Source organism: Danio rerio, chromosome 2, assembly GCF_049306965.1.
Source record: "Danio rerio strain Tuebingen ecotype United States chromosome 2, GRCz12tu, whole genome shotgun sequence".
NCBI lineage: Eukaryota > Metazoa > Chordata > Actinopteri > Cypriniformes > Danionidae > Danio > Danio rerio.
In genome coordinates, this window is record NC_133177.1 from 5563472 (window position 1) to 5588543 (window position 25072).

Genomic DNA, 25072 nt, shown 5'->3' on the forward strand with positions numbered 1-25072 from the left:
CATATATGACTGTCAACAGCTCAAAAAATGTGTTTTGGTGTTTCGTGACCCTTTAAAGGGTTAGCTTGCTCAAAATATTTACTTCATTTTTTTTTACGCGCCCTCATGTGGTTCCAAACCTGTATGGCTTTCATTTATTTGAAGATATTTCTAATGAAACCCGAGAGATTTCTGGCCTGTCACTGAAAGTCCATTCTAAACAAACTTTGGTGCTTTGTAAATCCATGTGAAGTGAGAGGTTTAAAGTCTGCTGATGACACACAATTGCTTTATATGATGGATAGATTTAATTTGGGCTGATCTGTATAGAGAACCAACGATAAAATTGAAGTGCTCTTTCAATTTTTCCTGAGGTGACAAATATTACATGCTGAGTACTGTAAAACCCAATAAGTTAAAACAACTCAAACCATTAGAGGAACCCGATTGCTACAAACTATTTGAGTTAAAATAAGTAATGAGGTATTTAATTAACTCATAACCATCAACACTGAGTTCAAAACTCTTTTCAAATGAGTAGAATTAACTTTTAGTACGTTTTAAGCTAACTACACTCATTTCATTTGATAAAGGTGACTGTAACATAACCAGCGATCGCTCCCCAGAGATCGCTGGTTCTCACAACAAACCATGGACTACACTTCTGCCTTTTCCTGGACTACATTTTCATACATGCACTTCTCCCAGACACCCATGCTCACACATCTAGCTTGATTACACTCACCAGCTGAACCTTGTCAGAGACTGATAACACACCATTCATAAGCCACTCTTTGACCCATCCAGTTTGCCGAGTCTTGTTCACTGTTAAGTAGCATTACAAGTAGCATTAGTTTTCCCGGTCTTGTTATCTTGTGTACCGACCGTTAGCCTCTTTGCCTGCCTTTCTGACCTCTAGCCTGTATTCGACTGTGATTCTGGACTGTCTCCAAATACCTGTTTGCACCTGTGTTGAACATCGCTTGCCTGACTATGAATAAACCTGCTTTTGGATCTTACCTCCGGTTGTTTCTGTCACTCCACCCCGTCGTTACAGAGACTGTTGGGTTTTACAGTGTAGCAAAACTTAAAATGCTTATGTTTTCCTCGAGCCGGACTATCTGTCCCACAAATAATGGATAATAAGAATTTGTTATGACGGCTGACTAGCCAAACTTTGCAGTTTCACGGAATATGTGATTTGAAAAAAATTAGATGTATTCGCTTAAGTGTATAACAGAGGCTAATTGTTGTTTACTCTGTTGTTAGTTGACCAAACTTTTTTTGTCAAATTTCACAGTCTACCTGACGGTGATGAATCGAACAGACCATCTGAACACTTTCTTTTTTTAGTAATTTAAACACTTTATTGATTTTCTCAATTGCAAATTATTTATATGAATATCAAGTACAGAACATATATAAACAAAGGAAAATAATAACATCATATTTAATAGCATTATTATTTCCTCTCATTACATGTTTGGTAACATTGTGGGTTACAAAAATGCACTTTCTAAAAACATAAAATAGAGGCAAATGTTTCCCATTTGAAATGATATTTTTATTAATAGTTATTGCTATGAAAATGATTAGATTTGGTTCCAGAAAACATATTCCATTTGTAGTATATCATGTAGTAATATCTAAATTTGCACTAAAAGATTATTGTGTTTTTAGTCCAACATATCAAAATCGATGCATAGGAGGGTTTGTTTTAACCCGAGTATGGGTAAAATATGGACATAACCAACAGTTTGGTTAAAATTTAGGGCCCTTTCATACACCCGCACAATGTGGCGCAAGGCTCGGCGCAATACTTATTTGCTATTTTCAGCTTGGCGCAAGAGTCGTTTTGAGGCGTTGCGCTACGCTTTTTAAATAGCAAATGCATTTGCGCTCAAATGTGCGCCCATAGGCGTTCTGGTCTAAAAAGGAAGGCGTTCTGAGGCGGACCGCTGGCGCGTTGCTATTTTGAGAAACTATAATAGATTTTTCATTAGACCAAAACTAACCCGGTCTAAACTCCAGCGCAGGGTTGCGCCTCGCTTACACACTGCTTAATAGCCCACACACAAGATGTAGAGCAATATGCAAATATCTTTACACATGAAAAAATTTAAATATTAAGGATAGGCCTATATATAGGATATAATAAGAATAGATATAGGATATAAATAAAGGAATAAAATATTACAAAACGCATTATTTTCTAGCCTACATAAATATGAAAAACCACTGCTTTGTTTTTGCCTTCTTCATCTCGGGAGGCTTTTTCAGTTCAATTATAACAATTTGCTTTTGTATAATGTTATTATTATTTGCAGTATTATTTATTATATCCATATTTATATTTGTTTTATTAAAAACAAGCTTAGATTTGCCCACCTGCAGGTTTTAGACCATATGGGGCACAGCATGTGTTTTAGGATATAACTCTGAGCGCACACTTCGTTATTATTGTTCATTTATTCGTTTGCTGGAAATTAGAACTGAATTTAGAAATAGTTTTGAAACAAATATTTGCGCTTAACAAACTAAATTAATTATTTATAGACTAATTGATGTCTGTGCGTTAAGGTTTCCCTATCCATGAGCGAAAGTGAAAGTACATCCCTTATCTCTCATTCTCGCACGGTAGATGCTCTGTTTAACTGTTTTCTGTTAAAAAAAAAAAAAAACTGTTTTTTTAAAACTGCAAATTTTTTCCACTTACACTTACTTTACGTCCTGTAAATAGCAAATGCGCTTATGGCGCGACGCAGCTGACTCTTAAAGGGAATGGGAGATGAGACTGATTGGTTTATTCTCAAAACACACCAATAACTCATTAACAAAATAAGCTCAACCCTTTTAGACCATGCGCCTTGGTGCAAAGCGGATTTTCCCATCCCTAAAATTAGCAAACATGGATTCTGACACGCCCTGAAAGCGTTTGCGCCCTGCGCTTTCCGTTTTGCGCATGGACCGTCAAAATAGAGCCCTTAGAGTTAAAATTGTAACCCAACCACTGGGTTGGTCTATATTTTAAATCTGGGTTAAAACTGTTGAAATATCCACTCTCTCCGATTTGGACCTTTTTTATCAATATTATCATGATTATGAAATACCTTCACTTGAAACAATGCTACGTTAATAACAAAAGGTCAAATATAAACCAACCAGCATTGTGCTGTTTTGGTCCAGCTGCTTGGGTTAAATGTTTGACCCAAACGTGTTGGGTTGCTATTTTTTACAGCGTTGCTTACATTAGACATGATCGCTGTGTCTCCCTATCATTAACAAAACGATAATTTAATGAAACCTTTTAATGCGTTAGGAAAGTTGTCCGCTTCAATCCATTAAAAGTCCTCCGTTTGTGAAAGCTTAGAGTTCTTTTAATCAATTTAAGAGGTGCTTATGATTAAATTTGCAGCTGATTTAATCCGTGCTCTTAGTGTAATTTAATTTTTGACCTTTCGAGTTTTGTTTTTTCTGTGCCTTTGGGGCTTTATTGGGAAGCAGTTAGTCTGCCTTTTATCAGCAACCTAGCTCCTCATTATACTAAATGTAGTAAGTGGGAAATTATGGAAATGCTTTAAACACACACACACACAAGCGTGGCTTTCACACTCCAAGTAGAAATGTCTTGGTTTTCATTTCAGCTCTGTTGTTGAAACGCCACACTGGCTTATCGTAATCCTTTGGAAAGCATTAAACAACTTGTACCGTAAAGTTCATTTCCAGTTGATTACGCCTTAGGCTACTGTAAGCTAAAGCACGGTTTTCTCTGGTGTACTAGATTCATCATCTACAGCCCAACTGCTTTAATCAATTTTGAGCACCAGTTTTTGGCCTGGTTGAGGCAGACAGAGCTTAAGCTGTAAGCTGTATCCTTATCTGCCGCTGGGTCACCTTAATCTACCTTTTGGACCCATGTATTTCATTAAAAGTGTAGCGTTTGTCACTCTTTCTACAGTGAGCAGCTCACCACTGGACAAATGGGAAGAGGTGAGCCTTCACCCGGACAGTGCCTTGAACGGAGGGCGCAAGTGGAGATATGAGAGGAAGAGATGCACCTCCAACCATTCATCCAGTGAACTTTTGTGGTAAGCTCAGGATTCTTCCTCATCATCAATCCTAAAAGTAGTGCAGTCCCACATATTCCCAATAAAGGCTCATTGGAAAGATGCGCTTAAGGCTACTGCAAATATGCACTTCAACAAATATGTTTGACTGCAGTTTTTTGGTAAAATGAACACTAGGGGCAGTATGATGTACTGTATTATCAGGATATATTATCGATAAATGAAGCATTATTTTTGAGCAGTTAACACCAAATAAATACCACAAAACACCTTAACGGTGTCTATGATTTATAATCAAATACATTTTCCTCACCTTTCTTTTTCCATTTGATAATTTTATTGGTGAACACTAGAAGGCAGGATGACGCCAACAACTTTTGCTTCTGTTTACACTAATGATATTTAGATTATTGATAGATTATCGACTAATGAAGGATTATTTTTCGAAAAATGAAGGTTTATTTTTCGATGAATGAAGGATTATTTTTAGACTAATGTAGGTTTATTTTTCGACAAATAAAGGTTTATTTTTCGATGAATGAAGGATTATTTTTAGACTAATGTAGGTTTATTTTTCGACAAATAAAGGTTTATTTTTCGATTAATTAAGGTTTACTTTTTAATAAATTAAGTTTTATTTTTTGACAAATGTAGGTTTATTTTTAACCAATGTAGGTTTATTTTTATGACGAATTAAAGTTTATTTTTCGATGAATGAAGGATTTTCTTTGTGCAGTTCTTTGCACAACACCAAATAACTACCACAAAGCACCTTAATGGTGTCTATGATTTGTAATCAAATACATTTTCCTCACCTTTCCTCTTCCATATGATCCATATCATTTTATTGGTGAACACTGCTGTGAGGCGATAGCACTACCTACTGCGCCACTGCCAAGTCACCTGTACCGCATGTCTTTGGACTGTGGGGGAAACCGGAGCACCCGGAGGAAACCCACACGAACACAGATAGAACATGCAAACTCCACACAGAAACGCCAACTGAGCCAAGGCTCGACCCAGCGACCTTCAAGCTATGAGGCAACAGCACTACCTACTGCGCCTTTGCATCGCCTAGTATAAATCAAACTTAAGTAATATAAATATTACAATATGACATTATAGTGATGCTGCAAAACTTGCACAATATAGCCTATCAGTGCATTCAGAAATTATAATGCGTGCAGGTAAATATGTACAACAGTTATGAAAGCTAAATCACTACAATGCAGTTTTAATGGCATCATCATTTATCATGGATTTTAGATTTGGATTGTTTTATTCAGTAGGCTTTGTGATTTATTTCAGGCGTATTCATGTCTTTTTTCAGGTCTGCAGATTTTAAAACAGACTTCTCGAACAGGCACAGCGCTCTGGAGCTCAGCATTAGCACAGAATCAGACCCCGGACCGGCCCCTCAGGTACACACTAATCGAACTTCCATCTCATATACTGAACTATAGATACTGAGGAGTGGAATCACTTGCATCTTTATATATGGCAGATACAGATTGCTACTTTAAAGGCCAGATCATGTTTCTAAGATGCACTTAATGGAAAGCGAATGGGTCTCTTTCCATTAGGTGCTTTTTTAAACTGTGATTTGTTGTTTGAAGTTCAGGATTTGTTGCTTCATCAAAGTTTTTTTCTGACTGTGCATTTAAAATATGTCATCGAAAATAATAATAGTAATAAATAGGCTCTATGTATTTATTATATATTGCACTGTCAAATATGCTGGGTTGCACAAAATTCTTTCATGTTGTCTCAACACAAATCGTTTATTCATTCATTCATTCATTTTCTTGTCGGCTTAGTTACTTTATTAATCCGGGGTCGCCACAGCGGAATGAACAGCCAACTTATCCAGCAAGTTTTTTTACGCAGCGGATGCCCTTCCAGCCTCAACCCATCTCTGGGAAAACAAATCGTTTAGTTCACTTTATTGTTTCTACAAATTTAAGTGGATCGAACATAAAACATTTAAGTTTATCCCCCAAAAAACTCTTGTGTTGTGTTGATTCAGCTCATTTTAAATAAGTAGTTTGAACAAGCAGCAAAAATCTTTTTTGGGTGTAGTAGGTGTAATTAATAATTGATTATAGCAATTTTATATTTAATTAATATATACTATATATTCCCCATAAATGTAATTTTACCTATTAAATTAGTGTGGCCTAAAAAATACACCTAAAATGGCAAAATATTACTGCATGTGATATCAGAAGGGTTTTTAACACTTGAAATCTTAATTCATGCTAAAAACTCGTAAGCTGAGATTTGACTTTGTTAATTTATAAACACTGGGCTAACCTGGGTTAATCAGTGTCCTTGACTGGATAAATTCAGTTAAATAAAACACTTTCTTATTCATTCTAATTGACATTTTCTGTCACTATTTAACATATTTCTCCTTCAAAAATTTATATGGAAAACCGATATTGATACTGATAAATTTTTATATTTTGAAGCCAGTAACTGATATATAGGCAAATAAATGCAAATCTTGATAATATGTCTTCTCATCCTTACTATATGAGTGAAAGTAAAGGCATTATTTATCGACTTTTAAAATATTGGGCTGACAAATTCCTTATAGGGATAATAATGATAACATTTAAAATAGCCGTTTATTGGCCAATAACTATGCAGCAACCAATATATCAAGCATACCCACTGATAAGTTATTTTTTCTTCAAACACTTTCTTCTTCATTCCAATAAAAATTTTTGTCACTATTTAACATATTTCTCCTTTGCTAATTGATGTGGAAAACCGATATGGATTTGGATACCGATAATTGTTTATATTTTGAAGCCAGTAACCGATATATAAGCAAATAAATGCAAATCTTGATATTATTTTTTCTTATCCTGACTATATGAGTGGAAGTAAAGCTATTATTTATTGACTGTCAAAATATCGGGCTGACAAATTCTTTATCAGGATAATAACGATAACATTTAAAATAGTCAAATATCGGCCAATACAGATGCAGCAACCGATGTATCAAGCATTCCAAGTGATTAGTTGTCGGTTCATCAAACAATTTCTTTCTTTATTCCAATTGATATTTTTGTCACTATTTAACATATTTCTCCTTTGCTAATTGATGCGGAAAACCGATATGGATTTAGACACTGATAATTGTTTATATTTTGAAGCCAGTAAACAATATATAGGCAATTAAAGGCAAATCTTAATATTATTTTTTCTCATCTTGACTATATGAGTCGAAGTAAAGCCTTTATTTGGATGATTTATCGGGATAATAACATTCAAAATAGCTGTTTATCGGCCAATTTCGATGCAGCAACCGATATATCAAGCATTCACAGTGATTGCTTGTCAGTTCTTCATTCCAGTTTTCTGTCACTATTTAACATATATCTCCCTTGAAAACCGATAGGGAACTTTGGATGATACCTATAATTTTTTATATTTCGAAGCCAATAACCGATATAAAGGCAAATAAATAAAATTAAATCTTAATATTACTTTTTTCTGAACTTGCGTATAGGAGTGGAAGTAATAATACCATTCTTTATCGGCTTAAATATCTCGGGCCGATATGAAACGAAAGCAAAGGCGGGTTTTCTGTTGAGGTGACAGCAATGTTGTCAAGACGACTAAGGAGTCTTTTAAAGATGCAGGAGTGACTAGTGGTTTCCCAGAGCTGTATGACTTCACAAGTCGTAAATATCACAATATTATTAAATATTACAATTATAACAATATAAACAGTAACGCTTGCGCACAATAAGCAGCTAATTCAGTCGTTGCCTAGCAACATAAAAAGCGCAGCACGCTTATTTTTTTCTTGTCAACAAAAAAGGTGCGTTCTCAGAACGGAATAGCGCATTACAGGTGATCGACGACCCCCTAACAATCCTTCAAAGTTATGTTTTGGGCTTTATGAGTATGCTAATGCTAACACTTTTTTGTTGAGAAAAAAATGATTATTTGCCCTAACTTTAAGGCTGCTTGTTCAGCATGAAGCAAGGACAAAGACAGTGTTACTGAAGGACTGCTGGTTGACCTTGTCTGGGTGTGTGTTTGACCATCTGTGTGCGCAGCGGCAGAAGCCCCAGCTGGGCGGCTCTTTACTGGGAAGACAACATTCATTAGAGGAGGAGTTTGTTCGAGCCAAGGCTGCTGTAGAGGTGAGTCTCAACAGCACACACATGACAAATCACTGCTATATATTCTCTCCAAAACTTTGGAAAGAAAAGTCCAGACAAATCTTCACACCTCAGTGCTTATTCACAAAGTATCTGGGGCCAGCTGGGAATTGCAGTTTCTTGCCTTCCATAAGGTCAGCCTCACCCTGTAAGTTAAGACTGCATAATTGGAGTATTTTTAGCCGAAGAGTGCAGCATCAACACAACTGACATCTCAAAAGAGGCTGCGTTGTGATGATGTCAGCTCTTACTTCTCTACTCTTCCTTCCAGAGATGCTTATTGGGCGGTAACGTTCATAAAACAACCCTTTAAAAGTGATGTGCTCAGGAACGAGGCCTGTAAAAAGGCAGTCCAGAGTCACTGTAGATATATTTAACGGTGACACTGTGATCAATATTGCAATGCAAAATGTATAAAGTTTCTGTGCTTCTCTTGCATTTTCCTCTTCACCAGCTGAGGACTAAACTGGGGATCATATTCTATCGCTTTGCCACAAAACACATTCAGCTACTTTAGTTGATTAAGTCGTTGAGTTAGTAGCCTTCCTGAATTATTAGCCCCCTGTATATTTTTCCCCAATTTCTGTTTAATAGAAAGGAGACTTTTTAAACACATTTCTAAAAATAATAGTTTTAATAACACATTTCTAATATCTGATTTATTTGATCTCTGCCATGATGACAGTAAATATTTTACTAGACATTTTTCAAGATACTAGTTTTCAGCTTAAAGTGACATTCACAGTGCATCCATAAAGTATTCATAGCGCTTCACTTTTTCCACATTTTTTATGTTACAGCCTTATTCCAAAATGGAATAAATTCATTTATTTGCTCATAATTCTACACACAATACCGCATAATGACAAAGTGAAAAAAAAGGTTTTTGAAATTGTTGTTAATTTAGTAAAAATAATAAGCCTGAATAATCACATGTACATCAGTATTCACAGCCTTTGCTCAATTCTTTGTTGATGCACCTTTGGCAGCAATTACAGCCTCAAGTCTTTTTGTATATGATGCTACAAGCTTGGCACACCTGTCTGGGAATTTTTGCCCATTCCTCTTTGCAGCACCCCTCAAGCTCTATCATGCTGGATGGGAAGCGACAGTGTACAACCATTTTCAGATCTCTCCAGAGATGTTCAATAGGATTTGGGCTCTGGGTGGGCCACTCAAGGAAATTCACCAAGTTGTTGTGAAGCCACTCCATTGATATTTTGGCAGTGTGCTTTGGGTCATTGTTCTGCTGGAAGATGAACCATTGCCCCAGTCTGAGGTCAAGAGCACTCTAAAGCAGGTTTTCCTTCAGGATGTCTCTTTACATTGCTGCATTCATCTTTCCCTCTATCCTGACTAGTCTTCGAGTTCCTGCTGCTGAAAAACATCCTTATGGCATGGTCTGAGAATCCTTCAGATGCCTTTTGGCAAATTCCAGGCGGGAGCAGCTTCCGTCTGGCCACTCTATCATACAGGCCTGATTGGTGGACTGCTGCACAGATGGTTGTCCTTCTGTAAGGTTCTCCTCTCTCCACAGAAAAACGCTGAAGCTCAGACAGAGTGACCATCGGGTTATTAATTACCTCCCTGACTAAGGTCCTTCTCCCCGATCGCTCAGTTTAGATGGACGGCCAGCTCTAGAAAGAGTCCGGGTGGTTCCAAACATCTTCCACTTATGGATGATGTAGGCCGCTGTGCTCATTGGAACTTTTAGATCAGCAGAAATTTGAATACAAAATTCAAGACAAACCTGTCTCGGAGGTCTACAGACAATTCCTTTGTCTTCATGCTTGGTTTGTGCTTTGACATGCACTGTCAACCCTGGGAGCTAATGCCTTCTCAGATCAAGTCAAATCAACTGAATTAAAAAAAATGTAGAAAAACTGAAGCAATATGAAAACTTTCCGGATGCACTGTTAGATCCTGGATGTTGTTTTGGTATTTTTTGGCCAATTGCCAACAATACATTCATTGGTCGATTTTTCTTTTCTGCCAAAAATCATTTGAGTATTAAGTAAAGATCATGTTCCATAAATATATTTACTGTACACAAGGCCGGCGCGCCCTTAAAGGCGATCTAGGCGGCCGCCTAATAGAGAGGGCGGCATCCCCGAAACTACCCTCGCCACCCGCGCCTTCATCCGCGTCTAGGGTGGCAGAACAGAGAGAGCGGCGTCCCCGAAACTACTCTCACCACCCGCGCCCACAGTTATATCCGCGTCTAGGGCGGAAGAATAGAGACGGCGGCGTCCCCTAAACCAGGGGTTCCCAAACTTTTCAGCCCGCGACCCCCAAAATGACAATGCCAGTGACTCATGACCCCCAATATTCTCTGAGGTGGTGGTTATAAATACAGAAACCTTGTATGCAATGACGTGCACACACACACCAATAGTCTACAGACAATTCCTTTGTCTTCATGCTTGGTTTGTGCTTTGACATGCACTGTCAACCCTGGGAGCTAATGCCTTCTCAAATCAAGTCAAATCAACTGAATTAAAAAAAATGTAGAAAAACTGAAGCAATATGAAAACTTTCCGGATGCACTGTAAAGGCTAAACTAGGTTAATTAAATTAACTAAGTGAGAGATTTCAGCTGCTGTCTGGGCCTTCCCTGCCTTTCTACACCTCCCTTTCTTCATGTGTTCAATACTTTTCTCTAGTGTCATTTCATTTGATTACACATAACTTCATTTGTAAACTAATTCGATTTTTCTTTCCATATTTGGATTTATTTGGTTATTACCAACATCTAAGGGAAATTTCAAGTCAACAGCACCTTTAGAAATATGTTTTCTGAGAAAAATGATGACACGTTCAATACTTATTTCCCACACTTTTTTATACCCTGTTCGTATAAAAGCCAAGCAAAGATTCAACACTTTTAATCAAGACACAGTTTTTAAAGCCAGTGCACAGGTTGTCTGCGCTGTAGGGTGATTATTAGACTACAGATGAATGACTCTCGAGATCCCTTGCGGCGCTGCATCTGGATGGCGCCCCTTCGTCATGGTGACAGAACTGCTTGAAAGGCAATCTAGGAAAAAGATTCATTCATATTCTATCGCTGATAACAGAGACATTTATCGATCTGATTTATTCCAGTACAGTATATCAAATGCGAAACATGAGTGTGTACATGGCTGTTTGTTCCATGTGTGCAGGATTTTCGGTGATTAATTGGCTCATTCAGCGAATACCTTCATCACAGATGCAGCACTCTTTCTTCATTCCCCCTTAATGCGAGTGCTCAGTTGAAGCCTAAGCAATTGTTTGTGCGTTGCGAGATTAATTTGAGCTGCCAAAGAAAATAAAAGAGCAAGTTATTCTAGTCAGCGGGCTTTAGGAACTGGGTTGTTCAAACTGTACCGTTAAGGAAGCCAAATCTGGCTAACAATAACGCACCTAAAGAAGAGTGAATGTCTCATTGTGTGAATTGAGTTCAGTGTTTACTTGAATTTGCTGACCATGTTAAATAAGTAAGAGCTCTGCTCAAAATTCTGATATTGCTGGTCACCATCTTGAAATTGGTGGTTTGCGGATCCGCATTTGATGCCTCCTAAGATCAGGTACTGTGTTTTGCATGTTAAACCACCTTAGGCTGCTGTTCTGTTGGTGGACAAACATGTTTTCTTTTCTTTTCTTTTCTTTTAGGTGCTGGTATTATGCCAGCAAAACCACAACATCTTATGTATAGTGGTGTGAAAGAGCCAAAAAAAAATGAGTCAAAGATAACACAAGTAAACACAGCACGCAGTTTTGAGACGAAGGTTTTTATTATTGAGTCAAGTAGCAAAATACAAAAATACGTAGCCCTGTGTGAAAAAGTGTTTACCCCCTTTTAGTTTTAAAGGCTACTGGCGCACCCTGACCTGACGCGGGGACCAGATCTCTGCACTATTGCCTTTAATTTCACAATGTTCATCATTTCATTGGATTTTCATATGGTAAAATTCATTCATTCATTCATTTTCTTGTCGGCTTAGTACCTTTATTAATCCGTGGTCGCCACAGCGGAATGAACCACCAACTTATCCAGCAAGTTTTTACACAGCGGATGCCCTTCCAGCCGCAACCCATCTCTGGGAATATGGTAAAATATCTAAATTTATCTTCTGAAAGTAGTAGGAATGACGGGAGTGTAAGTAATTAAAGACAGAAAGAACTTTCACTTTTGAGTGACCTTCTGTCACAGATTATTTTAGTATGATTGACAACCCCCATCCGCAAAAAAATCCCAACCCTTCCCTAACCCCTGCAACAGTGCTAACCATTGGACCACTGTGCCGCCCATCTAGGAAAGGAGGAGGAGTAGGGGTGGAAGGGGGGATTCTTCAAAACAAAGATGTCTGTGGTATGAAACCAAGGGCACTTACTGTGGTTTAGGAATCGTCTATTTTGGTGTAACATAAATTGGATTATGCGGGGCAGCTCCAAGCAAGCATAAGCATGTGATCCTCTTGAAATTAGCTTATATAACTTCACATAGTTTATGTGTGTGAATGAGTGTGTATGGGTGTTTCCCAGTGATGGGTTGCATCCGCTGCGTAAAACATATGCCGGAATAGTTGGCGGTTCATTCCGCTGTGGTGACCTCTGAAATAGAGGCCAAAGGAAAATTACTTAATGAATGTTTAGAACACAAACCCCAAATCAAAGCTGGACTGGAAGTTAGATTGAATTTCATTGAAAGGGTCTTGTCAATCTTTTTAATTATACAACATTGATTAACTCATTACAAATAATCACGATGGTCAAGACTTACAGTAATTAGCTCACAACTTACATTTTTTATTCTGTCAGTGACCACTTATGATACCTATTAACACAGGCTACACTTGTACAAATTTTTAATTATATTTAGCTATCTAATACTATAGCTAGACATCATTTTTTTCACCAGTATTATAGTACTATAGTACAAGTGGGAAGCTTCAGCCGCCAGAAAATATTAGCTTTTCATAAATCTATTTTTTAACGTGATCATTTTGTAGATAACTTTTGCAGATTTACACTATACATCACTGAATAGCTTAATAATGAAGATTTCCATTGGGGAATTGTACTGTAATATTTGGAAGTGATACAAATATATAGAGATCTGCAATCTGAGGGCGCAGCAGGTAGTGCTGTCACCTCACAGCAAGAAGGTCGCTGGTTCGAGCCTCGGCATAGTCAGTTGGCGTTTCTGTGTGGAGTTTGCATGTTCTCCCTGTGTTCGCGTGGGTTTCCTCCGGGTGCTCCGGTTTCACCCACAGTTCAAAGACATGCGGTACAGGTGAATTAGGTAGACGAAATTGTCGTAGTGTATGAGTGTGTTTGGGTGTTTCCCAGAGATGGGTTGCAGCTGGAAGGGCATCCACTGCGTAAAACATGTGCCGGTTAAGTTGGCGGTTCATTCCGCTGTGGCGACCCCGGCACGGGTGGCGAGGGTAGTTTAGGGGACGCCGCCCGAGGTGCGGGTGGCGAGGGTAGTTTAGGGCAGAGGTTCTCAAAGTGGGGGTCGCGGGACAATGAAGGGGGGTCGCCTGGTGATTTTCAAAAATCAATAAATTTTTATTAAACCTTAAGACTTACTGTATTTTATCAATAACCTACTGAAGAGAAAAAAATAGTCGTTTATAGTTACTATAAACTATATAGTTACTATAGTAGCTTATAGTTACTAGTTCTATTGGATTGCGACTTCTCGGGTAATTACATTATACTAAAGACACAGCAATACTGTCAGATGCAGCAGATTTTGTAACACCAGGTTAAACTTTCTAGCCCATTTACAGCACTGACATACATAAAAAAAAACAAAGAATAGACTTGGGTCTATTGGTGTGTGTGTGCGCGTCATTGCATACAAGGTTTCTGTATTTATAACCACCACCTCAGAGAATACTGGGGGTCACGAGTCACTGGCATTGTTATTTTGGGGGTCGCGGGCTGAAAAGTTTGGGAACCCCTGGTTTAGGGGACGCCGCCCTCTCTATTCTTCCGCCTTAGACGCGGATATAACTGTGGGCGCGGGTGGTGAGAGTAGTTTCGGGGATGCCGCTCTCTCTAGTCTGCCACCCTAGACGCGGATGAAGGCGTGGGTGGCGAGGGTAGTTTCGGGGATGCCGCCCTCTCTATTCTGCTGCCCTAGGCGGCCGCCTAGGTCGCCTTTATGGACGCGCCGGCCTTGTGTACAGTAAATATATTTATGGAACATGATCTTTACTTAATACTCAAATGATTTTTGGCAGAAAAGAAAAATCGACCAATGAATGTATTGTTGGCAATTGGCCAAAAAATGCCAAAACAACATCCAGGATCCCGTATTATAATCAATAGCAAAGGATCATGTGTCATTACCGACTGGACTAATGGCTGCTGAGAATTCTGCTTTGCCATTACACGTGTACAGCCATGCATCGAAAAAGAGTCATTTATTTTAATACCTTCCTCTAGGGGTTTGTTGCAGTCAATGATGGACCTTTAATGGAATCTGCCAGACTGATCGCACCCGATATGACACACACACACACTCAAAAAAACTCTATACACATGCATACATTGTGCATTGTTTCTGCTGACCTCTCTCTGATTGGAAAGAAACTAGATGCTGTATGAAATCTGAGAGTTAATAAATGCAATTCATGCAGATGATATTCTGGTGAATCCATAAAGATGAATAAGACATGCTGACCTTTTGCCCTTGCTGCTTCAAATCGGACTGCAGCCACTTATCGCCTGGGTGCGAATTATACATTGACGATCGGAGGGGTCAAGTTTTACGGTTATGTTGCTTAATATGCCTCAGTGAACCAAAGTTATACACTCACCGGCCACTTTATTAGGTACACCTGTCCAGCTGCTTGTTAATGCAAATTTCTAATTAGCCAATCACACGGCATGTGTTAAGGCATGCGGACATGGTCAAGACGATCTGCAGCAATTCAAACCAAGCATCACCCTCCCCCCCCCACCCCCATGGATCTTGTTTTGACGTTCTTCAGGGGGTTAATTACAGTGTTCAGATCCCCCAAACCCCCTGTAATTCACACAAGAAATGATGTCTATTATTTTAAAAACGTCTTTATAAAACTGCGGCATGATTGTGAAGCTGAAAATCACGGAGCAGTTCAAATGCTATGCCTCCAGCTATGTTGTTAAAGCAGAATTTTATAGATGCCAAAAGCATCTCTGTCTGTAACGGCCTGCAGGGTGCCAGTTTGTTTGATATATCAAATGCTAGATGTGTCCTAAAGGGCCGTGTGATGTCTTCCGCAGTCAGACACGGAGTTCTGGGATAAAATGCAAGCCGAGTGGGAGGAACTGGCACGGAGGAACTGGCTGGAGGATGCTGACAGCGAAGGCCTGGTGCCACTCAACTTTTCTCCTACTGAGAAGGTATTTCCAACCAATCAGAACGCTTTGTTTTATGGTGACTGCCCCCCCTAGAGGACATCAGAAAACTTACAAGGGGGCTAGAAATGATGGAAAAGTGTTTCGACTATTAATATATTAGTTAAATGAATAAATGTCGAACTTTTATCAGCATCAGCTGTTCTGTAGATGATCAAAAATATATATATATTGCTTAAGGGAGCTAATAATATTCACCTTAAAGTAGTTTTTAAACAGTTAAAACATGTTTTTATTCTAGCCAGATTAAAACAAATAAGACTTTCTCCAGAAGAAAAAATATTATAGGAAATACTGTGAAAAATTCCTTGCTCTGTCAAACATCATTTGGGAAATATTTAAAAAAGAAAACCATCATAATAATTTTGACTTCGACTGTATGCACACCAGACTGGAACTACTCTAAAAAGTCTCCAGACCACACACAATGCTTGGAACAGGGTTCATTTTCAATGATGATTGAACGGATTCAGCGCTAGATTATTTCTTCAATGGTTACACACTCCAGATGTCAGATAATGCTCTCTTTCATCTAAAATTCTTTCTTATGCTCCATCGGCGTGTTCTTCCAAACAGACCCCGAATGTTCATTGCTGTAGAGCTTCATTATTTATAGCCTCAAGCTATTAGTATACTGTATATGTCTGCTGTAGCATTTCAACACGGTTGTTGTTATTCAGTTGCACCAGGCTGTTCTTGGTTACTACACTCTCGGAAAAAAGGTACACGGAGGTACAAAAATGTTTCTTAAGCAGGCCCGGATTGGCTAATCGGGAGGACCGGGAGAATTCCCGGTGGGCCGGTCCGTTTTTTGGCCGCGAGGGCCGGTGTTTCTAGCTCCAGAATCTGTTGCTCTCAGCAGTCACACTTTTTAAATATAATTTATTTATTTACTTGACCACAGCCTTCTTATTCATTATTTTACTGCAGCTCTGCTCTTTTTATCTATTTTCTCGTAGCCTCGTGATGATATAATTAGATAAGTCACCATGCAACACAAAGCTGTTGTGGTACAGTGGTTAGCACGTTAGGTTGTGACGCAGCCAACCCGGGTTCGGTCCTCGTCTGAGTAATGTTTTTTTTTTTTCATTTTTATTGTTAAGACATATAATACTGTAAGGGTTGTTGAACATTTGAAGTTCTAAAACAGCTGTTTTCTCAAAAAAAGACGTGATAGTGTAATTAGAAACTGAATTGGAAATGACCTTATTTTAGGATAGTCAGTGGTGAACTGAGGTGGGCCGGTCTAAGGCTTGAAACTCCAGGGCTGAAAAAGAGTCCCACTCCGGCCCTGTTCTTAAGGAACAGTTTTGTACCTTTGTAAAAGTTGTACCTTATATGGTACAGAAAAGACCTCTTATGATACTGTTCTGTACCTTTTATGGTACAACTGAAATGAAGCCACACAATTTCTCTCATAAAAAAAGGTACAAAAGTGTTGGACAACTTTCTTTATTGCAATATCTATGAAAATGAATATGATTGTGTTACACCTGGCTCAAGGATGTAACATAAGGGAGACGACAAGGAGAAGTATAATCAAAAAGAATATTTATTTAGCTCAATTTAAATTATATAATCAAAATATCAGTATCAGTATGTTCAATCAGTGTGAAATGCAAATGTATGGATTCTGTAAATGTTGTCAGTGATAATGTATGGATGCGAAACAAAGCATAAAGGCCAAATAGGAGCGCGGCTCTGGCCAACTGCCAAGTGAATGGACAGCGGCTCCGACAAACTCTCTGCCGGGGTTTAAATAAGGGCGCTGACCAGCATCAGGTGCGCTGAAGGCACGCCCCCAATCTGGAATCAAAATCAAAGACACAAACAACGCAGTTCTAACAGATTGGAAAGTGATTTATGAATAAATTCCATATTAAAACAAGAATCATTATTTAAAAGAACATTCATTCTTTTTCTTGTCAGCTTAGTCCCTTTATTATTCCGGGGTCGCCACAGCGGAGTGAACCGCCAACTTATCCAGCAAGTTTTTACGCAGTGGATGCCCTTCCAGCTACAACCCATCTCTGAGAAACATCCACACACATTAAATGTAAATCAAAGGCGGCAACACCAAGGCTCCAAAAATACAAATGTATTAAATTAAAAAGGCTGACACAGAGCGTGTAACGTTTCGAGCCACCCGGCTCTTCATCAGACAAATATAAACATTCACACACACACTCATGCACTACGGACAATTTAGCCTACCCAATTCACCTGTACCGCATGTTTTTGGACTGTGAGGGAAACCAGAGCACCCGGAGGAAACCCACGAGAACGCAGGGAGTACATGCAAACTCCACACAGAAACGCCAACGGAGCCGAGGCTATTTAAAAGAACATGTTTAAAGAAACTCATAAACATTATTATTAAATTCTATAATACAAAACAAAACTATAAGTATTGTAAATTAAACATTTAATAAACATTTTCTGATAAATACAGTTTCATTATTGGTATTCGCACCTTTTGGCGTTTGCTTTTCACTGCGCACACGAGCTGGCAAAAGTCTTGCGTATGCAGTGTTCTTGCAGACATTTTAGCATTGTGAAACTAATCAAACATTGTGCATATCTTGTTAAAATACTTTTAAATAATTATATTTCTGTTTTAAAATTAAGTCAATTCAATTAACGTTTAAGTGATTACGAAGGTATTCGTAACATTAGAGAACATTAGAGAAAAAAATGTTTTACATTGTAGATGGGAGAATGTGTTTCTGTAACTTTTTTGTAAAAAATGTTGTGAAATGTTTAGCAAAAATAGATCTTTTGATTATTATTATTAATATTATTATTATTATCTTATTATTTTATGTATAATAATATTTATTCTGTTTTATACTCCCAGCACTATTAAGTGGTTTAGTATTGCATTCATTTGCAGGACTGTTAACATTCGAAACAATCTTTTTTCTTTTGATTCGGCAGCAAAGTTCCATCATTATTATGCCAGAATGAGAGTACAGTTCCTAGACATATCGCCCTTAATACACGATGTACAATAACTACAGAAGAGTCGAGCTTTAAATAGAAAAAGGTTTTGGTCATTTTTGAGTAAGATGCTAACGGTCTAATCAGATTCAATGATTTATGCTTGGCTAAGCTAAAAGGGCTCCTGCCTATAAAACTGCTAACAGTTTAACTCTAGGGGAGTTGTAAAATGAGCTGAGTTAAAAGATGAGTCAAGTCATCTAGACTAATGCATGTAAATAACTGTAATGCACTCCCAGCCCTATGAAATGGTTTATTAGCGCATTCGCATTTGCAGGACTGTTAGCATTCGAAACAATCTAATAAACTGCTAATATCACTTTCAGGAGTGAATCGGAGAGAATTATTTTTTTTCAGGAACTCAAATGATTATTTAAAATCTCTTCAGGAGAATTTAGAAAAACAGGAACTTAATCAAGAAATGCACTTTTTGGTTGTCTTTCAAGCACTCTTAGTTACTGTTTAGTGTCCCGGACAGTTGAGCATATGGCTTTGCGGTGGATTATTTTGAAGTGTGAGATCCTGTGCCCTTCTCTTCTCCCCACGTCTCTGATTAGCCGACCGCACCATTCACTGCAATATTAAAGACCTCAGCGTGATCCAATTATCAACACTCCTCTGTCTGCCTCTCCAGATTTATGAAAGTCTCAAGTATTCCTGCTCTCAAGTATTCTATTAAAATATTTACTTGTGATTTTTTTGGTTGTTGTTGCTGTTTTCAGGGTTACTTCTTCCATGCTAATAACCCATACAAAGACTACAGCAATGCCTTTGAACAGGGGCAGCAGAAGTGCAGGGATGGGGATCTGAACAGTGCTGTTTTACTGCTGGAGGCCGCTATCTTACAAGACCCTCAGGACTCAGAGGTAAACAACTCCATATAGAATTCTGGACAGCTCATATATTGAGTTTTTCTAGCTGACTTACACATTAGCTGTGTTTCAAATCCTTAAAGGGACAGTTCACACAAACATCACAGAAGAGCTCAGGCATTTTAAAGAGATAGTTCACCCATAAATTAACATTTACTCACCGTTTACTCACCCTCAAGTGGTTATGAGTTTGTTGAAAACAAAAGAAGATATTTAGAAGAGAGCTGAAAACCTGTAACCCTTGACTTGCATAATTATTCCTACAATGGAAGTCAATGGTTACAGGTTTCCAGGGACAGTTTACACAAACATCAATCAAGAGCTCAGGCATTTTTAAGGGATAGTTCACCCAATAATAAACATTTACTAGTGGTTATGAATCTGTTTGAGATTCTTTATCATGTTGAACACAACAGAAGATGTTTTGAGAACTTAGAAAACCTGTAACCATTGACCTCCAATGTAGGAAAAAAAACACTACTATGAAAGTCAACGGCTTTAGGTTTCCAGCATTCTTCTAAATCTCTTATTTAATGTTTAATAGAAGAAAGAAACTCAAACCGGTTTTATTTTATTATTTTATTAACAGAATGCTTTTATTTGGGGGGTGGGGGGGTGAACAGGGGGGTGAAACCTGTGTTTTTCTTCAGTCCAGTACTCCGGTCATCATTGTTGAGTGAAATTACAGTATTTTAATTAATTCTTTGCTTTAAAAGTAAGGAGTTACTTTGAACTTGTAGGTATTTCTGGACAGCCCGTTTATTGAACATTTATGAGTTTTTTTAGTTACGTTAACTGCAGCCCCAATCCTTAAAGAGACAGTTCACGCAAACATCAATCAAAAGCCCCGGCATTTTAGAGGTTTAAAGGGATAGTTCACCCAAAATAAGAAATCAGTCAAGTTTGGTGAAGGAAAATATCATGGTTTGGGGTTACATTCAGTATGGCGGCGTGCAAGAGATCTGCAGAGTGGATGGCAACATCAGCAGCCTGAGGTATCAAGACATTTGTGCTGCTCATTACATTACAAACCACAAATTCTCCAGCAGCTCCTTCTCATACTTCAGCCACCACATCAAAATTCCTGACGGCAAAGCAGGTCAAGGTGCTCCAGGATTGGCCAGCCCAGTAACCAGACATGAACATTATTGAGTATGTCGGTGTTAAAATAAAGGAGAAGGCATTGAAGAGTAATCCAAAGAGTCTTGATGAACTCTGGGAGTCCTGCAAGAACGCTTTCTTTGCCATTCCAGATGACTTTATTAATAAGCGATTTGAGTCATTGCAGAGATGTATGGATGCAGTCCTCCAAGCTCATAGGAGTCATGCACAATAATCATTCTTTTTCCAATGCAGCATGACTTTATATTCTATACTGGACATTATTTCTGTTAAGTGACAAGACTTTTGTCTAAGCAAAGTCAGACCTTACTGTCCTAATTAAATCATTAAAAATCAAGGCATGATCATATTTTATTTTGCTAAAATAAGCGTAATCTAGAGGCCTTTGCCTTTCATATTAGCCACTTCTGATACTAAATGATCAACTAGTTATTATTTGTTGCTCCTAAAACTTGCATAGGCGACAAGAGTTTTGTCAGGTAGTGTACAGTGTGCCATTTGGCACTTGGATGTCAATGGGAGTTAATGGAAGTCAGTGAGTCCCAGCAACCACTATTCCTCAATATATCTTAGCAGATCAAGGAATCTCAAGCCAGTTTTTGAAGTGAAGGTTGATCAAATGATGACTGGATTTTTATATTTTGGGTCAACTGTCCCTTTAAGAGGTCTGTCTGAGAATGCTGCAGAATGCAACAGACATCAAGGCAATCACTAGTATTCAAAACACAACTATTACAGCCATGTTTTATCACCTCACAAATGCTGAAACAGATTAGTGTTTTTGCTGCCCAAAGCGAATGTTCGTCTGGCAGTGCAAATCCACGTTCTTTTCCCTTGTGTTATTCTCATTATTGCCCAGTCAGCACTATTGTTGAACATGTAATGAAATTCCCCATGCTTTATGAGGCGATGCTGGCGTAAACCTCTGTGATGGAGCACGAACGTGATCCTGTTTAACCCAATCAAAACCACATTAAAGTCTCCTGTCACTTTCCCCCCACAGAATGATTAAACACACCGGCCGAGCACGTAAAGAGAGAGAGAGAACAACAATACGTTTTAGAAAGCTGGCAGCTCCAGTAATTGAACATTGTTTTTACAGCGCCCTCCCAGCTATTTATGCTCCAGCCTCTTTTTATTTCTGCTTTGCCCTAATAATTTTGTGACATTTGTTTCAAACTAGCTTTTTTTTTGTTCCTCTACAAAGGCCTGGCAGGTTTTGGGCACCACACAAGCGGAGAATGAGAATGAGCAGGCGGCCATTGTTTGTCTTCAGAGGTGAGTGGATATTAATGAGTGTTTTTTTTTTACTGATATTTGCCAGAGGAACGTTAATGCTGGTTTCTGAGGGCGAACGATGTAAATACAGCATTTGGATTCCATTTGGTTGGATTACACGCTCTCCAGACACCCTGATAAAGCGAAATCCTCTTATTCAGGATTTCTTACCTCACGATTCACGAAAATTAAATCTGTTGGATGAAAGGCTGTACAAGTGGTTACATTTGTAAGAGCCAAGAGCTTTGTGGGTGGCGTTTGTCGTTTGGATTAACCATTGGTGGACAGGAAAGTATCTTAGTATATTTTTTTAAGTATCTGTACTTCATTAGAGTATTTTAAAGGGGGACATATTATGCCCCTTTTTACAAGACGTCAAAGTCTCTGTTATCCCTAGAGCAGGGGTGTCCAAACTTTTTGGGCCGAGGGCCAGATGCAAAAACAAAACCGTTGTCCCGGGCCAAAAAAAAAAAAAAAAAAAAAAAAAAAAAAAAAAATATATATATATATATATATATATATATATATATATACACATACACACACATACAGTTGAAGTCAAAATTGTTAGCCCCCCTGAATTATTAGCCCCCCTGTATATTTTTTCCCCCAATTTCTGTTTAACAAAGATAATATTTTTTTCTAAACATATTAGTTTTAGTAACTCATTTCTAATAACTGATTTATTTTATCTTTGCCATGATGACAGTAAATAATATTTGACTAGATATTTTTTAAGACATTTCTATACAGCTTAAAGTGACATTAAAAGGCTTAACTAGGTTAATTAGGTTAACTAGGCAGGATAGGGTAATTAGGTAAGTTATTTTAAAACAATGGTTTGTTCTGAAGACTTAAAGGGCTAATAATTTTGACCTAAAAATGGTTCATAAAAAATGTAAAACTGCTTTTATTCTAGCCGAAATAAAACAAATCAGACTTTCTCCAGAAGAAAAAATATTATCAGATATACTGTGAAAATTTCCTTGCTCTGTTAAACATTATTTGGGAAATATTTAAAAAAAGAAGAAATAAATTAAAGGGGGGCTTATAATTCTGACTTCAACTGTGTGTGTGTATATATATATACATAAGTTTGAAAAGCCTCCGAAACTCGCAGCTACGTAAATAACCCAACCCTTGACCCAACCATCACAGTTTAGTGTAGACTTTAATAACTGTGATGGTTGAGTTATGGGTTGGGGAAGATGTAGATGTTAATAACTGTGAGGGTTGAGTTTAGCATTGGGGAAGGTGTAGACAATAATAACTTTGATGGTTGGGTTTAGCGTTAGGGAAGGTGTGATGTTAAAAACAATGATGGTTGGGTTAAGCATTGAGGAAGGTGTAGACGTTAATTACGATGATGGTTGGGTTTAGGGTTGAGGAAGGTGTAGACGTTAATAACGATGGTTGGGTTTAGCGTTGAGGAAGGTGTAGACATTAATAACGATGTTGGGTTTAGGGTTGGGGAAGGTGTAGACGTTAATAATGATGGTTGGGTTTAGCGTTGAGGAAGGTGTAGACATTAATAACGATGATGGTTGGGTTTAGGGTTGGGGAAGGTGTAGACGTTAATAACGATGGTTGGGTTTAGCGTTGAGGAAGGTGTAGACGTTAATAGCGATGATGGTTGGGTCTAGCCTTGAGGAAGGTGTTGACGTTAATAACGATGATGGTTGGGTTTAGCGTTGAGGAAGGTGTAGACGTTAATAACTGTGAGGGTTGAGTTTAGCATTGGGGAAGTTGTAGACGTTAATAACTGTGAGGGTTGAGTTTAGCGTTGAGGAAGGTGTAGACGTTAATGATGATGGTTGGGTTAAGCATTGAGGAAGGTGTAAACGTTAATAACGATGATGGTTGGGTTTAGCGTTGAGGAAGGTGTAGACGTTAATAACAATGATGGTTGGGTTTAGCGTTGGGGAAGGTATAGACATTAATAACGATGATGGTTGAATTACAGTCAAGGTAGGTGTAGACGTTAATAGCTGATAGTTGGGTTTAGTGTTAGTGAAGGTGTAGATGTTAAAAACAATGATGGTTGGGTTACAGGTTGGGGAAGGTGTAGAGGTTAATAACTGTGATAGTTGAGTTTGGCGTTGGGGAAGGTGTAGACATTAATAACGATGATGGCTGGATTACGGTTAAGGTAGGTGTAGATGTTAGTATACAAATGTGATAGTTGGATTTAGAATTGAGGAAGGTGTAGACGTTAATAACTGTGATGGATGGATTACGGGTTGGGGAAGGAGTAGACATTAATAACTGTGATGGATGGATTACGGGTTGGGGAGGTGTAGACATTAATAACTGTGATGGTTGGGTTATGGGTTGAGGAAGGTGTAGATGTCAATAACGACACCTTAATAGCAATACATTTCTTCGATTGTCTACAGAACAAACCCTCATTATACATGACAAAATAACCCTAACTTGCCTAATTAACCACCTTTAAATGTCACATGTCATATAATATACTGTTATCAGGACAAACATAAAATAAATCAGTTATTAGTTTGTAGTTAGTAGTTTGCTTTATGTAACGCAAAACCTTTTAAAGCTCAATATCATAAACTGCTCAGAATGCAGACGTAGGCGAAACGGTATTTTCAGAACACTTCCCTTGTGCACCATTTCTTGGATTAACAGATCGTGTTGCCCAAACTCACATAGCTGCTTTAATCAGAAGTAATCAAAAGAGGTGTTGGACCATTCGCAAAACAGAGCCTCTCACTTCCTCACATCAGTCATCCCCTGGCTTATTCTGCCATGTTTGGTGTGTGTGTGTGTGTGTGTGTGTGTTTCCTTGTTCAAATAGGTGTTTGGAGCTGCACCCAAACAATCTGAAGGCCCTGATGGCCCTGGCGGTGAGCCTGACCAACACCGGGCAGCAGCCGGAGGCATGTGAGGCTCTCCATCGCTGGATCAGATACAACCCCAGATACAGCCATCTGCTCCAGGACCGCAGCCCTCTAGATGGCTCGCCACTGCCCCGCCGCAGAGGCTCCTCCATCTCCCGCATTTCCACACTGGGATGGTATGATTTTTAACACTAGTTTTCTTAAAACATTATGGGATAACTAATAAAGGTTGAGTGGTATCATGTCGCCTCACAACAAGAAGGTTGCTGAGTCCCGGCTGGGCCAGTTGACATTTCTGTGTGGAGTTTTCTCCC

General features: G+C 38.5%; 1 protein-coding gene across 4 annotated transcripts in view; it reads left to right on the forward strand.

Moving 5' to 3' along the window:
• Positions 1-25072, forward strand: part of pex5lb (peroxisomal biogenesis factor 5-like b) — a 75116-nt gene that overhangs the window by 39169 nt on the left and 10875 nt on the right. For all 4 annotated transcript variants that reach the window (XR_012390328.1, XR_012390329.1, XM_009299152.4 and 1 more), the window contains 7 exons: positions 3938-4067; positions 5377-5467; positions 8123-8209; positions 15491-15610; positions 19348-19491; positions 21827-21897; positions 24716-24934. Coding sequence is in view for 2 of the 4 variants with exons in the window: in XM_009299152.4 (XP_009297427.1) it covers positions 3938-4067; positions 5377-5467; positions 8123-8209; positions 15491-15610; positions 19348-19491; positions 21827-21897; positions 24716-24934 (862 nt within the window). In the remaining 2 variants the exon portion in view is untranslated. The remainder of the gene's footprint in view (positions 1-3937; positions 4068-5376; positions 5468-8122; positions 8210-15490; positions 15611-19347; positions 19492-21826; positions 21898-24715; positions 24935-25072) is intronic.